This window comes from Nannobrachium achirus (genome assembly GCF_963921795.1).
Source record: "Nannobrachium achirus genome assembly, chromosome: 8".
Lineage (NCBI taxonomy): Eukaryota > Metazoa > Chordata > Actinopteri > Myctophiformes > Myctophidae > Nannobrachium > Nannobrachium achirus.
In genome coordinates, this window is record NC_137817.1 from 47,490,518 (window position 1) to 47,507,496 (window position 16,979).

At 40.7% G+C, this 16,979-nt stretch overlaps 2 protein-coding genes across 4 annotated transcripts in view; both read left to right on the forward strand.

Annotated features, from left to right (window-relative positions):
- Nucleotides 1-3,312, forward strand: part of cluha (clustered mitochondria (cluA/CLU1) homolog a) — a 66,812-nt gene extending 63,500 nt beyond the window's left edge. For all 3 annotated transcript variants that reach the window (XM_080731007.1, XM_080731008.1, XM_080731009.1), the window contains exon 27: nt 124-3,312. In XM_080731007.1, coding sequence (XP_080587133.1) covers nt 124-253 — 130 coding nt within the window. In that variant the 3' untranslated portion in view covers nt 254-3,312. The remainder of the gene's footprint in view (nt 1-123) is intronic.
- Nucleotides 3,313-5,270: 1,958 nt separating this feature from the next.
- Nucleotides 5,271-16,979, forward strand: part of LOC308289227 (lissencephaly-1 homolog A-like) — a 71,808-nt gene continuing 60,099 nt past the window's right edge. Inside the window, exon 1 of the mRNA XM_080730853.1 lies at nt 5,271-5,413. The gene's annotated coding sequence lies outside the window, so the exon portion shown is untranslated. The remainder of the gene's footprint in view (nt 5,414-16,979) is intronic.

The window sequence follows — 16,979 nt, forward strand, 5'->3', positions numbered from 1 at the left end:
TCATTACAGATGACCGTGTTGACGCGGCCACACACAGACGCATTCACATTGTCAGGTGACGATGTGGGAATAATAAAACGCAACAGCCTGATTTATTTGCTGTGTGTCCCCCCTCCCTTCCAGCCAAAAAGACCTTGAGAATCTGAAGGCAGAGGTTCAAAGACGGCAGCAACTGCAGGAGTCGGGGAAAAGTGAAGAGCTCATTGAGGACAGCTCGCTGGAACTGGACGACAAAATCCCCATCGACGATTAATGTCCCTCCGCCGCGTGGCTACTTGTCTGTTTAAGGGGGGAAGCGGCGATGCAAACGGCCATCTATCTCACTGAGCCTGTGGACCCCAAGAACTGAGTTGTCTAAATCAACAATTAAATCGAGGCGGGGCAAAGGAAAGGAAAGGAAGGAAGGAAGGAAGGGGGTCGCAGGGCGGTTCAAGAGAATATCTGTAGAATAACCGTTTGGCAGAGAGAGGTAAATGAGGAACACAGTTGTCCTACAACGTAGGAAAAGGGAGGACAGAGTGGGAAATTAAAAGAATGTAGAATCAAAAGTAATTGTGCAATCTAAAACAAACACACACACACAAAAAACAACTCGACAAAACCCAGGCCCAAGAACTTGGTGACAGATCGGAATGATTGTCGCTTCCTATCTGCTGCTTTAAAGTATGTTTGGCGTGAGAAGGGTGAGAGAGCGAACGCAGCTGTGAAAGGGAGACCAAGGATGACCATGACATTGTTGTATACCAGAGCCTTATCCACTGTCCCCGCCCCCCAACCCCCCCTACACACACACACACACACACACACACACACACACACGCAAGCACCCTGCCCTCACCTTTAAAGCACCCAGAGCCCAGGACCACATTTTGCCCCTCCACTCCCTAAAGAGTCAGGCCTTAGTATTAGTATTTCACTGTGGCTACCCCTCGTCCCACCCCCACCCTCAAAATAAATGGTGCTTTCGTGTTGTCCCACACTCGCACCCTGTCCCAGAACTCAGGGGTAACTTCTACTGTGCACTAAGACCAAGAAAAGTCACTAAATGATTCGATTTCTTTTTTTGCATGTGGGGGTGGGGGGCTTCCGAGTTTAGATTTACCTTCTCGATCACTGGGTTTCCTTGAGCCTCTTCAACAATGACTCATCATATTAGTTTTTTTTTAGTTTTTTTCTTTAATTAATTTAATGAATGAATTGTGTGTATATGTTTGATCCTGGGTGGGTGGCTTGTGTGCGCGCCTATGCTTCCTGTTTCTGCACGCACAAGAAGGTGACGACGTCTGAGCTTTTTTCAAACCGATTTGATCATTTGATTTTGTTTTTAAGTAAATAAGACGGATGATCTTTTTTGTAAACATGCACAGGAGGCGGGGGGAGAAGAAGCCATTTTAAAGGTCTGTCAATTAGCAGTTAATTTAAGCCATGTCTGTTTTATAGAAAATGTATGAAAGTGGAAAAGGTGTACAAATCTATATAGTGTTGGATTCACACAGGTACATGATCATGATGTTAATGGAAAACGCAGATATAAAAACGTCCAGCTTAGGCTTTAGCAGTAGATATATCTAAAAAGAAAAGCTGTATACAAATATATATTGTCTCTGTCAGGTGGAAACCTCATTATGTCCAAAACTACTACAGTCCTTTTCAGGATTCTAATTCAAGAGTATCAAAAGTAGCAGATATACAATTCAAAACGTATCTTTTGCGCTGCGTTTCAAGCTTGTGGATCAGCTATTTTGCTGCTTTTCTGTAATGCTGTAGTCTGATGAATTGCACCTGTTGCCCAACTCTGAGCATAGGCCACGAACAAGTCTGATCAAGTTGGACATTAATTTACGAAAAAACACAAAGTTCGAATATGGAGATGTCTGCCCGAGACAGAAACGACATATATATACAGTATAATATTAGTAGCTGTGTTCAATCTTCTATTTTTCCACTTTGAAAGAATACGTGCATGTATGTTTATATGTATGTATGCGTGTGTGGCAGTTTGTCTTGGTGTCGTCCGAAAGGCCAGGAGTGTGGGACTGTACTGCTGCTGTATAGGTTATAGGTGAGCCATGACTATCCAAATGTTTTATTTTTCTACACATAGTAAAAGAAAATACATGCATAGGATGGCTTTTATTCAAACACTCATGGTCGGCAATATTGTAAATCTGCTTATGTATGACTTCTCACCCTTTTAGACTGGCTGTATTTGTTGACGTTTGCTCACTATTCCAAGAGAGTTTTCCATTGTTTGGGTCACTTCATCCTCTGTGGTTGCAATTATAGCAGAAACCGAGCCAGGAGTGTCTTTTTTTCTTCAGCAGTATTTAGTGCACTTCCTAGTGCTGTTTGGACATGGAACAGAACAGAACACGGTACCACCAAAACGTGGCTAAAGAAGGGCTGCTTCAATGTAGTGTACCAAAAAAAAAAAGGACTGATAAAAGGTTTTGTGTGCGCCTGTATACATGCAGTGTTCCTCCCTCGCATTGTTTCTAAGTTGTTGCCGTGTCTAAAAACGTTATTGTGATTAAAGCAATAGAGATGGTGCTGCAAATTATATTTTTTAGAACTGCAGCTTTTTACTTGGGTGTAAAAAAGAGATGAACTGATGATGTACTGGATGCATTGCCTCGTAAGCGATTCATGTGAAAATTAAAAGAGAAGGCAAGCTCCCGCGACTAGGGGAGTGAACAGTTAGTACAGTGATTGTCTTGATGATTCAATTCGATGCATTTATAGCAGATCATGGTGTGTAATTTGTGCCTATTTATGCTTCAGAATGGAAGTGATATCGGTTTGTTAACTGGTGAAACCATTGCCGATTTTAAGGGTGGGAGGACAAAAACTTGATTTTGGCTTTTCTGGTTTCCTTCCATAATAGTTTTTCATAAGATAGGTTATTAATTTGTTTTGAAGTGCAGTATATCTCTACATTTTCTATCCAAATACTGGAAGATCTCTTCCTTGAATGCAACTTTTCAGGCCTGTTCTACCAGTAATGGCAATGGGGTGGCACACTACCAGTAATGGCCATGGAGTGGCGCACTAGAGGCAGTGTCCTTGTTTTTCAACTTAAATCATTGGTCTCCTATCTGGCAGGGGTCATCATTACCGAACTGGTTTGCTGGATGACGCATGGCCTTCAATGAATTTGATTGAAACAATGGGTGGAGAATGTGCCTATTATCCCCTAATTGATTTTGAACAATGATGGTGAACATTCTACCCCCAAATTGCAAAGGGGCGCTACTTGTTAGTATAACAAATTAAGAATACTCAAACTTTTAAAATAAATCTGTTTTAATTTGATTTCAATAGTCTTCATTGACATTTATAGTCTTCAGCTATACAGTTTATCATATTTATGTTATAAATGTGATAGATGTGCATACTTGCAGATGATTTGTAATTAGATGTCCAGGTTTAGTTCCTGGTTCAGTTTAACAACTTTGTTAACAAATCTGTGGTTTACTTTCCTTAAGAGGAAGGAAAAGGTTACCAATTCAGTCTATTAATAATTCAATACCCCTTTCCCTCTTAATTGTATGGAGAATGCACTGAATGTTTTCAAGTACAAAAGTAATATGGAATTTAAGTAAGTGAAATATTTGCCAAATAATATGAACACTAACTTTACAAATATTAATAGTTCATACAGTTCCTGGATTTCAAATTGGCCTCCTGTCAAAGCTTCATCCAAAGCGATAACTATTGATAAATGATTGATCGATCAAACTGTTACCCTCCCTCAACAAGATTTTTTTTTAAATCTGACTTAAAAAGACATTTTCCCCAGACACACAAGGTCATTTCATACAGTTTGCAAAAAGAAAACACAATTCGCATCCCACAGCTGAAGTTGCTGTACGCACTTTCTACTCATCATTCATCTTGCATTGTTGTCTGTATTACACTCAAAACGGTGATTGTATATGAGGGTATAATTTTGTTTTCTAAACTGCACTACACAGGCCTAGTGTTCGAGTCTGCTTCCCCTGCTGTGTGGTACCTGTCTGTTGCTCTTTACAAAATAACTATCTAATTATTTTTTGGTCTGAGTATGTTTTTATATTAAAATAAACAAAGGAAAACTAACATTTACGGTTTTGACTTTTCTGTTAACTGGCTGATCTTTTTAACCACGTGTTTCCCTATTAAAAAAAGAAATCCTTATGGAACTACTATTCTATAAGTAAATTCATTCTTGCTTTCATTAGAACATTGAGCAGTATTATACCAAAATACCTTTTAAAGAACATATTTGAACACTACATCACTAACACTGCACCCAATTTTCCTCATTATCTTTTAATTCAGGTTCTGGACCATTGTCATGTTCAGGAGTCAGGACCCCCAAATAGATATGTAATATTAGGCTGTGGACCCCCCTCTGGAAAATATTTTGTGTGAGGTGAACATATTTTGTGCCAGAGACCTCCATAAGAGTTAAGATTAGATTTATTACATAATTCAACAGTTTAAAATACTGTAGGCCTACTAGTAGTGAAAGAGCATATGAACAGTACGCCTAATTCGTAGGTGTCTTGGGATAACTTCTAGCCAGTTGGGGAGAAAAGAGGTCAAATTATTCACCTGTTACTCATTTTGCTAGGGACTGAAACCCCTGGAACCCCCTGGCCAGACCCAGAACCACTGTTTAAAGGCACATTATTTTGCTTGCAATTCTGAATGAAGGCATGTCAATATTGGCCTAGTTTTGTAATGGCGGTGGCATTCATCTCTTAATTATTTCATGTAAGTTATTTAATAGTAAATATGAAGATGAGATACATAAAGTGGTTTCTGTGTAAATAAGCAGGAAAGCTTACTATAGGATCCCTTTAATTGAGTGATTTGTAGCCTTCTGTAATGAAACTGCTTTTTCCTATGCAACCTTCTAATAAATTAATCAATCAATCAATCAATCAAATATATCAATTCAATTCAGAGGAGCTTTATTGGCATGAGAAGACGTTTACATCGCCAAAACAAGTGGCATGTCAGTAGCCTACCATAGACTGTAAAAAAAACAGGTCAGTACTGTAAAAATATTACATAAAAATCCATAATAATAAATCATAACAATATTGAACAACTTTTTTTTTTTTTTTTAATTAATGGCCATATATTTTGATGATGACGCTACAAGGGCGGGCGTGCGCGCACCACCACGAAGAGCGCGAGCGAGCTCGTGCGCGTGGCCGATCCTGAAGAACTGAATGCGGTAGGCGAAAAAAAAAAAAAAAAAAAACACACACACACACACACACGCACACAAGACGGTCGAGAGTCGGTCCCACTGTAGAGCAGATCTCCACAACACCATCCTCTCTAGGATCCCTTATCGTCGCGTCCTGTCGGCGGGTGTCGGCGTCTCACAGCTCTGGGGTGATTTAGGACGAGCCGGAGGGTGAGTTGGAGCAGTTTTATCGGCCCCAAAGCCTTGTTTTGGTGCATAAATGTAGCTTTATAAAATGACGTGATGTGGCTGTAGTGTTTTCTCCTCCTTTTCCTCCATACTCCCCGTCTCAAAATGGCGGCCATAAACCGGACAGTTTGAGTTAAAACTGTCACTGCTAGTGCCATAGTTGGAATAAATATAAGCGCGTATGACATGTTTACCACGTTTACAATAGTAGGACATGTTTTTTATACTAACTGTATAATATAATATGCGTTTAATGCGGCCGAGGAGTCATTTCAGAGCCGGCGTTTAGGGGATGCCATTAAGTGGAACATGACCTATATTTAGTATAATAGGGTTTATATGTGTATATTTTAAGAGTTGGAGGTTAATAGATGTTGTGTGTTTTGGTCTGGGTCTTTGTTTTGGTTCTGCTTGGATAAAGAGTGCAGTAGCATGGAATAGACGGATGTGTTGTTTAGCTAAAAGTTAAACCTTAGAAAGCTAACCTGAAGCAGCCTAGCCGAAAACAGCAGATGTACAAGCTCACTCAGCTTCGCGGAAGCTACGCGTCGTGCGCTTGTAGATCTGCTATTATATTTTCGCATTAAAATCTGGCGTGATGAGAGACTTCGTAGGGCGACCGTGTCACCGCCGGACAGAAGGGAAAAAAACGTAATTTTTGTGACAACAATGACGTTTATTTCTATTTCAGAAGTGTCAACGTCGACACTCAAAGTTGAAAATATGTAGTTTTTTTTAAGACAAATGAGAAAGCTGTGTGTGTGTGTGTGTGTGTGTGTGTGTGTGTGTGTTGCAGTCCTATACGCGCTACTGTAAACATGACTGCGGATGGATTTAGAACAGTGTGTGTTAACTGTTGTATGATGATGACACATGTCATCAACTCCAGCTTTGATGTGACATGTTGGCGACTGTCACAGAGCCGCCTGCTTGTCTCTCTCAGACTCTGTCCTGTTTAGATGAAGCGTTATTCATCATGACTTCAGCTCATGTTCATGTGGTTGGCTGGCTCGTAGGAGGATTTGAAAATCTGGGTGGAGCACATTGGAAAACAGTCAGTCCATCAAATACTAGCACTGTATCTGTTGCTTCTCTTGCTCAGGTCCACACCAGTGGACTATTTTTGTTCTAACCCCTGGACATGTAGAACATTTTACTGCCTATTATGTGGTCTGAGTCAGTGAGTCTCTATTCTTCTAAGATGTTTTGACAGCGTCTGATTGTGGATGTTATTGCCGAAAAAAGAATCCTACTTTATTTTATCTCATTATCGTGGAGGCTACGCCTGAATGGATTATGCTGTACAGTAGCTGATCTGATGCAGATACAGTCATGTGATTTTGTTGAAGAGATTGTTCTTTGAAAATATTGAAGGCTTGTGAAAACACTTTGCTCTCTTCTTCAGGTAAGATAAGGCATTGTATAGGTTTTCATGTTGTTGGCTAGCTTGTATTTTTCTGTCTGCACTCTGCATTCTGCCGGCTACAATAATGTTTGTAAATGCATGTTTTGAATAAGCTGTGTCACAAATTCTCACAATACAAGGACAAAATGGAAATGTTTAAGACTGTGAAGATGTTCAGAAAATGTAGTAAAACCAGCATCAAAGACTGAGGAGAATGTTTTGAATGCTCCAAATGTCCCAACAGGGTGCATAAGGCGCCTGCATAATTTGTGTTCCTCTGGCTTGACCTGGATTCTGCCTGCTGGTCAGAAAACAAGTCTTCCTCGTGTTCTTGACATGTTTACCCAACCCATCGATTATCAACAGATGGTTGAACATGCTTTCCTAGTCACTCCCAAGATTTAGGGTACCAGGCAAGCTTTCAATATTTTAAATGGGCAATTATGTTGATGGTCGACTTGTGTTAATGTGCTCCTGCAGCTCAGTTACTGCAGTATATTCAGGCAGTGATGGAAACGACTAGTAATACTAGAAGAGGATGGTTTGTCACTGTGATAGAGTTGCTTTGATCAGTGTCACTGTTCTGTAGCACATGAGAAAGATTGACATGTCATGTGAGGATTTAGCAATAGAAAGCATGCAGTCTGCACTCTGCAGCCAGTGTTTCCTTCAAGGCACAAACAATTCTGTTTCCTCTCTATAACACTGTCATGGACTAATTTGGAATATGGTATTATATTGTTTTTGTTATGTTGTTCTAATGCAGGAATCAATGGTGAATGTGCTATTTACAAACGGAAGGGAAAATGAAGGGAAAAGTGGTATTTTGCCTTCGTGAAGTGTGATCCATACTACTTTGACTGTGAAATGGTTAGGTTACGGTACAGAGACGTATGTAAGAGGAGCCGTAGCCTTCACTGCCAACTGTTTTCTCCTGGTGGGTGGGTGTGTCCCTAAAATGCAAGCTGTATTTAAATGTTTAATCCCCCTTGGGGCCTAGACGCACCAACGACATCCAACACTTTTCACCATGCTCTCTTTTGTTTTTCTCTGTGTGTACCAATTCAGAAAGCTTGTTAGTGCTCCTGGCGCGTTTGAAAATAACAGCTTGTTATATACAAATGGAACAATCAATCTTTTTGACAGATGGGTAACGGGTGGCAGCTGAAGGTAATATTATTACTTCTGACCTTCTGAGTATATATTTTATATTTCATGACAACTCCTGTACAGTTAGCCTAACTGTACAGTGAATACTGGCACACACACAGAAGCACCTAAATTAACATTTAACGTTATTACCTTCAGCTGATGTTGTGTTTATCCATCTGTGAATAATATCCATGATATACTTAATCTCCTTTCTGGTGTAACTGATGAAATGATTACTGTGTGGTTGCTAGCATGCCACACATTCAACAGCGTTAACTTTTTGACACACAGCCGTCAATCCCACAATCCCTTCCACGTGATTGCCGCCTGCTTCCTTTGGCAAATGAATGGGAACCATTTAAAACTAGAAGCAGTGCTCTTCCGAGCACAGGTCTCCACCAGGCTGTGCATCCTGGTGGTGCTACTGTATAATAGGCCAATGTAAAAAGGGTGGCATATGTTCTTCACCTTAGATCTTTCATGGCAATCGGACGCTGCATGCATGATTTGAAGCATTGTGTTCCAAAAATGTGTTTTGCTAAAGTCTACCTGCTGGTGGCGCTATAACAGGCCAATGTGAAAAAGGTAGCATTTGTTCCTTGACCTAGTGGGAATATGTGTGGCAAAGTTCACGGTAATCGCAAGCTGCGTTGATGATTTGAGGCATTTTGTTCAAAAACTGAGCAATCCTGCAAACTTTGGAAGCCAATATTAGCCAATCAGGATGGAATATGAAAGATCAGACGAATCGTACTTGATCACATGACTATAGAGATACTGTGTACCGATTTGCATGATTTTTGGATAAAATCTCAAGGAATAATAGGAAAAATTGTGTTTTACATAAGTCGGCCTCCTGGTGGCGCTATAAAAGGCTGATGTGAAAAATGCAGGGAAAGGGTTTTTCCTTGGCCTCTAGGGAATGCGCTTACAAAGTTTGAAACTGATCGATGGAGTTATAGGTAAAACCACAAATCGGCCTGTTATAGCGCCACCATGAGGCTGCTTTCAAAGATTTTAAGTGGCATTTCTTCTTCGACCTAGTGGGAACGTGTGTGCGCGATTTCATGATAATTGCACTTTGCGTTTGGGATTTGAGGCATTTTGTTCCAAACGGCTCAATCCTACAAACTTTGGAAGCCAATCTTAGCCAATCAGGATGGAATATGAAAAATCGGACAGATCCGTGTCGATCACATGACTGTCGAGATACTGCCTACCGATTTGTAGGATTTTTGGACAAAATCTGTAAGAGTAGTGCACAGAAATGTGTCTTGCGAACATCGGCCACTAGGTGGCGCTAGAAAAAGCCCATTTGAAAAATTTAGGGCAGAGGTTCTAGATTGGCATCCAGGGAATGTGTGTGCTCACTTTGGCAGCGACCGGGCCAACGGCGACTGAGATTAGCTGCACACAAACTGCGAGGACACACACACACACACGGACGGACACACGGACACACGGACGGACGGACGCACGGACGGACGGACGGAGGGGAAAACATACTCTCCCCTCAGCCTTCGGCTGGTGGAGACAATCACCTCACTCTAGTGCCTACACATATCTATAGAGTGAACAGTGAGAGTGAGCCACTAACACTGTGTCATGTCAGGCATAGACAGAGGAGCAGATGTCCATGTGATGTTATTCCTACACCTCTGAGTGGACAGTGCAGCAGAGGCTGACCTTCGAACGCCCTGGCTAGCTGGCTGGCTGGCTAGTAGTGACCTGATGCCGGCAGCTGGCTGACCTCAGCCACAGTGTGTGCTGTTAAGATGCTCTTTGTTAATTATGGGACATGATTTACTGTCTCATATAGGTCAAACTGTAACCACTGTTTCCATCATTCCATGACATGAAAACAAATTATAGGCCAACATTTTGTTTTGTTTGTGTTGCTGGGTACTGGTACAGAAGAAGTAAAACTTAACAGCTAGGTTATGGCTCAGAACCTGCATTTCCTTGAGTTTCAGGCAGCTGACTTACCCGTTTTAATTTGGCTTTCAGGGGTAATTGCATGTATGCATGAAATAGGCTTAATGGCCTTAATGGTGTTGTTGGCTTCTGTCTGTGGTTTGGCATGGATATACCATTTGATATGTTAATCCCTTGAGCCTCCTCCTGAGGCTCCTTCAACCCTCTCCTCCCAGAGTACTCCCTGGGTAGATCTGGGCTCTGATCTCCTAATCATGCCTCTTCTTTCAAAGGACTTTTGACAGTGGTGATACTGGGGCCTCTGATTTTTATTGGCCACATGCACTTATTGGTTCAGAAACACGATTGGACTCTGTGCCATCTGTCAAGTAGGCTCCTTATGCATGCCGGAACAGCCAAGGAGGTTGAAGTCTTCAGTATTTGCCTCAATATGGAAGCCTTGCTTGCTGTGCTACTGCTAGATCCTAATGCTGTGTTCAGTGTGTTGGTCTTCTGGAAGAGAAGTCAGAAATGCAGTGTGAACTGTGAAGGAGGCTATTTTATGCCTTGTAACTGATTATCACAACCCATTTACTTTTGCCTGGCAATACATTGTCTTCTCTAATGTAGCAGCCTAGCAGGTACACTTGCAGTAAATCAATTATATGGAAGAAGTGTACGTCAATATATTGACATATTCTCATTTTGAACAATTTATGGGGAAATGTGATGTCTTCTGTTTTAACCAACCATGACCCTGCAAACTAGTGCTGCGGCAGGCCTTGGCCATGTGGAAGGAAAAAACAAACTGAAGATATCTGATGATTACAGTAAATAAATACATGGAGGCACAATATTGAATTGTCAAAGAGAAGGAAGAGAACGCACAGTATTGAGATATAGACCATTGTTTTGTCCACATTATCACTTATTGGCCAGTGCTACCAAGCTAGATTACCCGATTAAAGAACTGCAGCCTAAATGGCTGGAAAATGCAGATCTGGACAGATCATGAAACCCATTTGATAATTGTGAAATTAATTGCTGTACAGGGGTTGACACTAAGGTTTCAGAGGCACTTGCCCATCGGGTAAGTACAGGTCATGTTCTACTTGCCCGAAGGTAATGCCCACTTGCCCGAAATGTAAATCGTCCATTATAAAATGATAGGTATGATTTTAATTGTTTAATGTCATACCTCAATACCTCCAAATCCAAATACCAAATACTTTAGCTATGATTGAATATGTCTATGGTTTCACACTTGTTATTTTATATTTTTAAATGTAGCAACAGTAAAAACAGCACATTTAATATAGGTAAATAGTGCTCTTATTTTACATTCCACAGACCAGAAGACACAGCGCACTGGCCACGTTCAGGTGTTTAGACAGATATCTCGTGTTGTGTTTATAGACATTTGTGTCCCCTCTCAAATGAGCACTTGCCCTGTCGGGCAACCTGAAAGCCAACTTCACCTGCCCTGATGTTTTATTTACCTGCCGAGGGCAGGTGGGCAAGCCTTAGTGTCAATGCCTGCTGTTGGTGCATTAAAACCTCTTCAAATGATTTCTGCCAGAGCGCCGATTGTTGCTCTGGAGAATCTTATACAAGCTGGAAAACATTTGCACAATAGCTAGTCTAGCCATGCATTTTCAGTCTGTATAGGAAGTTACTCTTACATATTGCATAATTGTTATCTTTGACCATATATACTGTAGCATTTGTAGTAAGGTGACTTCACTCACATATCTTCCAATGAAGGTGTGCTTTTGAATCTGTGTTTTTGTCTGTATGCAGTATGCACAGTTGTACACATGTTGGTATATTTTTGTCCCAGATAACGTGGCTGGCCGAGTGGACTAACTGCCCTGTCTGTGGGTCTGTCGTGAGCCTAAAAAGAGGCCTAGTTACAGGTTTAGAAATTCAGTCTCCCTTTCCTTTGTTCAAAATATGATTTAACTTTTTTGGACAGATGACTTGGCATTTCCATTGTATTTAGCTGGATATTTGGAGAGTGTACTTTGAGTGCGACCACCAGACCACACAATGGGCCTCATTCACGAAATACGCTTACAATCAGATTTGATCGTAAAGTGTACTTGTGAATATTTTCATGAAAACTGTAGATTTGATTGCCATCCATTTTTCTTTCTCATCTTATTTGTTCTTTTGTGCTATCAAAACGTATGTGTGGTTGGACAAACAACGCTGATTGTCTTGGTTTCGACTTAGAATTGCCTTATTATTTGTGCAAAATCCGTTGCAGTACAGTAGTGCCAGCCCTTTTCTATCTGCTCGGCACTACTACTATTGGACACCTGATAGTGGTGTCTCGCTAATTATTGCATCAATCTTTTATCCAAACCACTTAGGTAGGTAGGTAGGTGTCTTAAAAAGTAGTGGTGTAGCTGACACGGATAACGGCAAAGTTAGGAGGCTGCAATCGGTGCACAAATAATGCAGCAAATTGGCTTTCTCTAATAGTTCGTCTCAGTCTATAAACTTAATTTTAGGTCAAGCCATTTCTTCTTGACTCGTCAATGGTGCGTCTCTCTGCTGTCAGCGATAACAGCATTATTGTGCCATGCTTAAAAAAAACAGTTCCAGTCACTCCAGTACTCTGAAAATTACATTTTTTTTGCATGACAATAGAACTTTCTATTTCAGAGGTTGAAAGGCTTTTCACCGTGACCTTTATTTGCACACGACACATGCCTGCACGCCTTTCAGGATGTACACTGGGCCTCCCTACCTACCTACCTATGCAGACATGCAAACATGAACTTGCATGCACATCAAATTTTGGGACAATCTGGGGCAATGGGGCATGCACAAAATTGAGGAACTGCACATATTAGAACCCACTAAGGCTGCAACTAACGATTGTCAAATGAAAATCAAATCAACAAATCAACATGAAAGTATGGATGTTTTTGTAATAGATCATTATGTAATTAAGACCTATTTTACTTTGTTGTACAATGTTCTTGTGAAAAAATACCCGATCTGCAAGCAAACATCTGCAGTGTGAGCTTGTTTGTTTTTCTTCTACTAATTTTGAAAAAAAAAAATCTTTGTGGGTCGATAGAAAATAATCCTTCTGAGACTTCTGTTATTTCTATATTATTTAGCCGTTTATAATGGTTTCTTATTCCACATGGTTGGACTAGTCAGGGTGTGTTTCATGTTGTATGCTCTATGCTGAAGTAGTAAGCCAGGAATTAGATGTGAAGTCAACAGCAGAAAATAAACACACTCTTATCTTCCAGGGCACTTGAGTTTTCCTTGGCTGGAGTCAGTGGCATTTAGTCTGCAGCAGAAAATGCAGTATGTTTCGGAATCAGAGGTGACATTCAACTTATTGAATGTTTTGTGTGCAACAGCAAATCACAATGTTTGACCTTTATTGATATTGCTTAGCACTGTTGCCTGACTTTCCTCACAGCAAGAATGGCCCGGGTTCAAACCTCAGCCAGTGGTGGCCTTTTTGTATAGATACTGCATGTTATACATGTGTTTGCGTTGGGTTTTTCGGGTGCTCTGGTTCTCACACACACACACACGCACACGCACACACACACACACACACACACACACACACACACACACACACACACACACACACACACACACTCACACTCACACTCACACTCTACCTGCCAGTGCCCTTGACCAAGGTACTGGCAATACAACTTGGTCTCTGAGCACTGCAGGCTGCTCAGTGCTCACTGCTCCGTAGGATGGGTTAAATGCAAAGGACAAATTAAATTTCCCCAGGTGGACAATAAAGACAAATCTAATCAGTAATAGGGGTGGGCGATACTGGATAAAAGCATTATCACGATATGCTTCATGCAGTATCACGATACACGATATTATCACGATACTGTTTTATGCGAGTTTTTAGGTTTATTATGATTATTAGACCCACACATATATTCTATAGATAATCTATTCATTTGTATGCTGCAGATAGAAAGATAGATAGCCTAATCTATGATTTTTTTAATGATAACATTCAGATTTTTGATTAAACAATTATCATTTTTTACCTCAAAATATTTACTAGTTGGTGTGATGATGGTTCAGGTCATTGAAATGGGTCCCAGAAATGTTTTATGGGTTCCCTTAAAATGTTTTTTGAGTGTTGTGAGCTTGTAGATCGGCTATATTCAAAACAATTTGGCGGGACCTCTCTGGGGGTCTCGACCCACAGGTTGACAACAACCCATGCCTTACCATTGAAACTTGAGGGAAAACAAATTACCTTATGGTTGGTTTGTTAGACCCACACAGATATTCTATAGATAATCTATTCATTTTTATGCTGCAGATAGAAAGATAGATAGCCTAATCTATGTTTTTTTTTTTATGATAACATTCAGATTTTTGATTAAACAATTATCATTTTTTACCTCAAAATATTTACTAGTTGGTGTGATGATGGTTCAGGTCATTCAAATGGGTCCCAGAAATGTTTTATGGGTTCCCTTGAAATGTTTTTTGAGTGTTGTGAGCTTGTAGATCGGCTATATTCAAAACAATTTGGCGGGACCTCTCTGGGGGTCTCGACCCACAGGTTGACAACAACCCATGCCTTACCATTGAAACTTGAGGGAAAACAAATTACCTTATGACCAACCAAAGTCAGGAGGTTTGTTATGATACAAGCTTTATTTTTAGAGAATTACTCACTCATTATCATCCTAGCTTTTCGCTTTTCTACTAACAATAATGGCATGGTTTTTATAACTAAGCCAATTATGTAATAGACGCAAAATAGACGCGACGATTTCACCGCGATTCGCGACGACACACGCATGCTGCATCAATGGTGAAAACATAAGCACTTTACAAATAGCAGCAAATAGCTACTTGTTTATAGTTAATAAAAACAGAAGCATGGATTTACAAGGTGATCTAAATCATCTCATCAATACTGCCAGAACACACAGCTATGGATGAGACTCCAGCACAGTTCAGCTTTGCAAGCAGTGAGATGGCTGAAAGCGATAGCAGGACGGATAAGTAGTTTGCGTCCTGTTAGTTTAATGCATCCATTATGAAAAATATGCTTCAAAGAATGCAGGCCAAGCTGCATCACTGCTTTAAGTCCCGTGAAAGTGAAACTAAATCGTGGACCACTGTGCCGTGCTCCTGCACACAATCACAACTCAGTCAGTGCTGTAGACACTCTGTAGCCTGTCTGCGTGCTGCACGGGGGAGGGGCCGTGAAAGTAGGGGACAGATCCTCAAACTATATGACACGTTGAGCCGCGACACGTTATAGCTTGTAGATCTGTTCTTTTTGGCGAATTACACCACCGTACTATAGAAGTATGAATTAAGCAATAGAGCTGCGACTCATGGAACGTGCACTCGCTGTATATCCAGAGCCTTTTCTAAATGACTGTTTGTATCACGAGAGAAACGATATTCTGAAATGGCCTATCGTGGCAAAGCTGTATCGCCGAGACGATAATTAGCGCCATATCGCCCACCCCTAATCAGTAATGTACATTTTCTGTAAAAAAAAGGGAAAAAAACAACAAGAAAAGACCAGAAAAGGCAACACTTATCGTATGATCCCAGATGATATCTTGTCTCATATCTTAATATCGATATATGAAAACATTGCCCATGCCCCTACTAGACCAGGGGTAGGCAACCTTGGGCACGGGTGCAAACATTTGCACAGGGGAAGGTGATCATTGGCGCACTGGCAGAAGTGTGAGAGAGAGGATTTTTTATACATTTTAAAATCAAATACTAAAAAGAAAAAACAATTGGTCAATTAAATGAAGTCACCTAATGTACAGCAAATTACATCCTGCACACAATTCTACATTCATTAAAACTCTGACAGGGAGATGTGGATTATTGCTTTGAGTCTAATGATCGTTATGACAATGTCCTGTCAATCAAAAATATGTCAGAATATTTGATGGCGTGTCATTAAAATTTATGTTGACATGGCAGACGGACTATCTAGAAAATAAAAACATGGCACTTCATTTCAAAAAGGTTGCTGACCCCTGCCCTAGACTGTCTAGCATAGTAGTACATGTATGTGCCTGTTGGTGAGATACTGCAAACCTCTGATGGCTAATACGCTCTCATGAGTCTCTTATGCCATTTAGGCCTAAAATTATTGAATGCTTTAACCAGTGAAAAATAGCAGATATACAAGCAGCTCACAGCGCGGCACCGAGTGCCGCGCTACGAGCTTGTAGATCTGCTATTTTTGAAAAAGTCGTGAAAATGTGTGCAAATCTCTGAATATATGTATTTTCAAAGCGAACGGTTGTAACTAAAATTTTGCTTCTGGGTGGTCCCTGGAACTAAATATTTTGAGATGGGGGTCCGTCCGTGGCCAAATACATATCATTTTGGGGGTCCTTCACGTGAAAAGGTTTGAGAACCACTGACATAGTAGTCTCTCAAGAACAGACTAACTGAGCTCCCGTTAAGTGAAAAGGACCTTTTCTTTGACGATTGCTGGCCAGATTGCTGACATGGAAACGTAGGTTTTTCAATAAAAACCTTAGAAGGATTCAAAAGACACTTATAGAATCGGGTCAAAATTAACATTTTCACGATTTTTCAAAAATAGCAGATCTACAAGCTCGCAGCGCGCTGTGAGCTTGTATGTCTGCTATTTTTCAATAGTTAAAGCATAAAATAATGATACACAATACTGTGTACCCGTTCTAAATGGGTTATGCAGCGCCGTTATTGTTGGCATCTTGACATCGTAACTCGTAAGCTTAATTCGTGTTGATGTTGAATGTCAATCAGGTCTTTCATATTCCATATTTCAGTTTTCCCACAGATTTCAGGGCTTTTCTGACAACCGCTCTTGTGAAACGTTTGCTGACACATGACATTCCCCAGATGTTTTCTAACATGGGGCTTTCCTGTTTTAGTTCCATGGGTTTCGGTCCAGTGTGTTTTTGCCCCAAATACCACGCGAGTCGATCCATATTTGAAATATTTAGGCCTAGTCCTACTTCTGTGTTGTGCTTGGCCCACGTAAAAACAGGGGCACGCACACCCTCACTCACTCTCCTAACC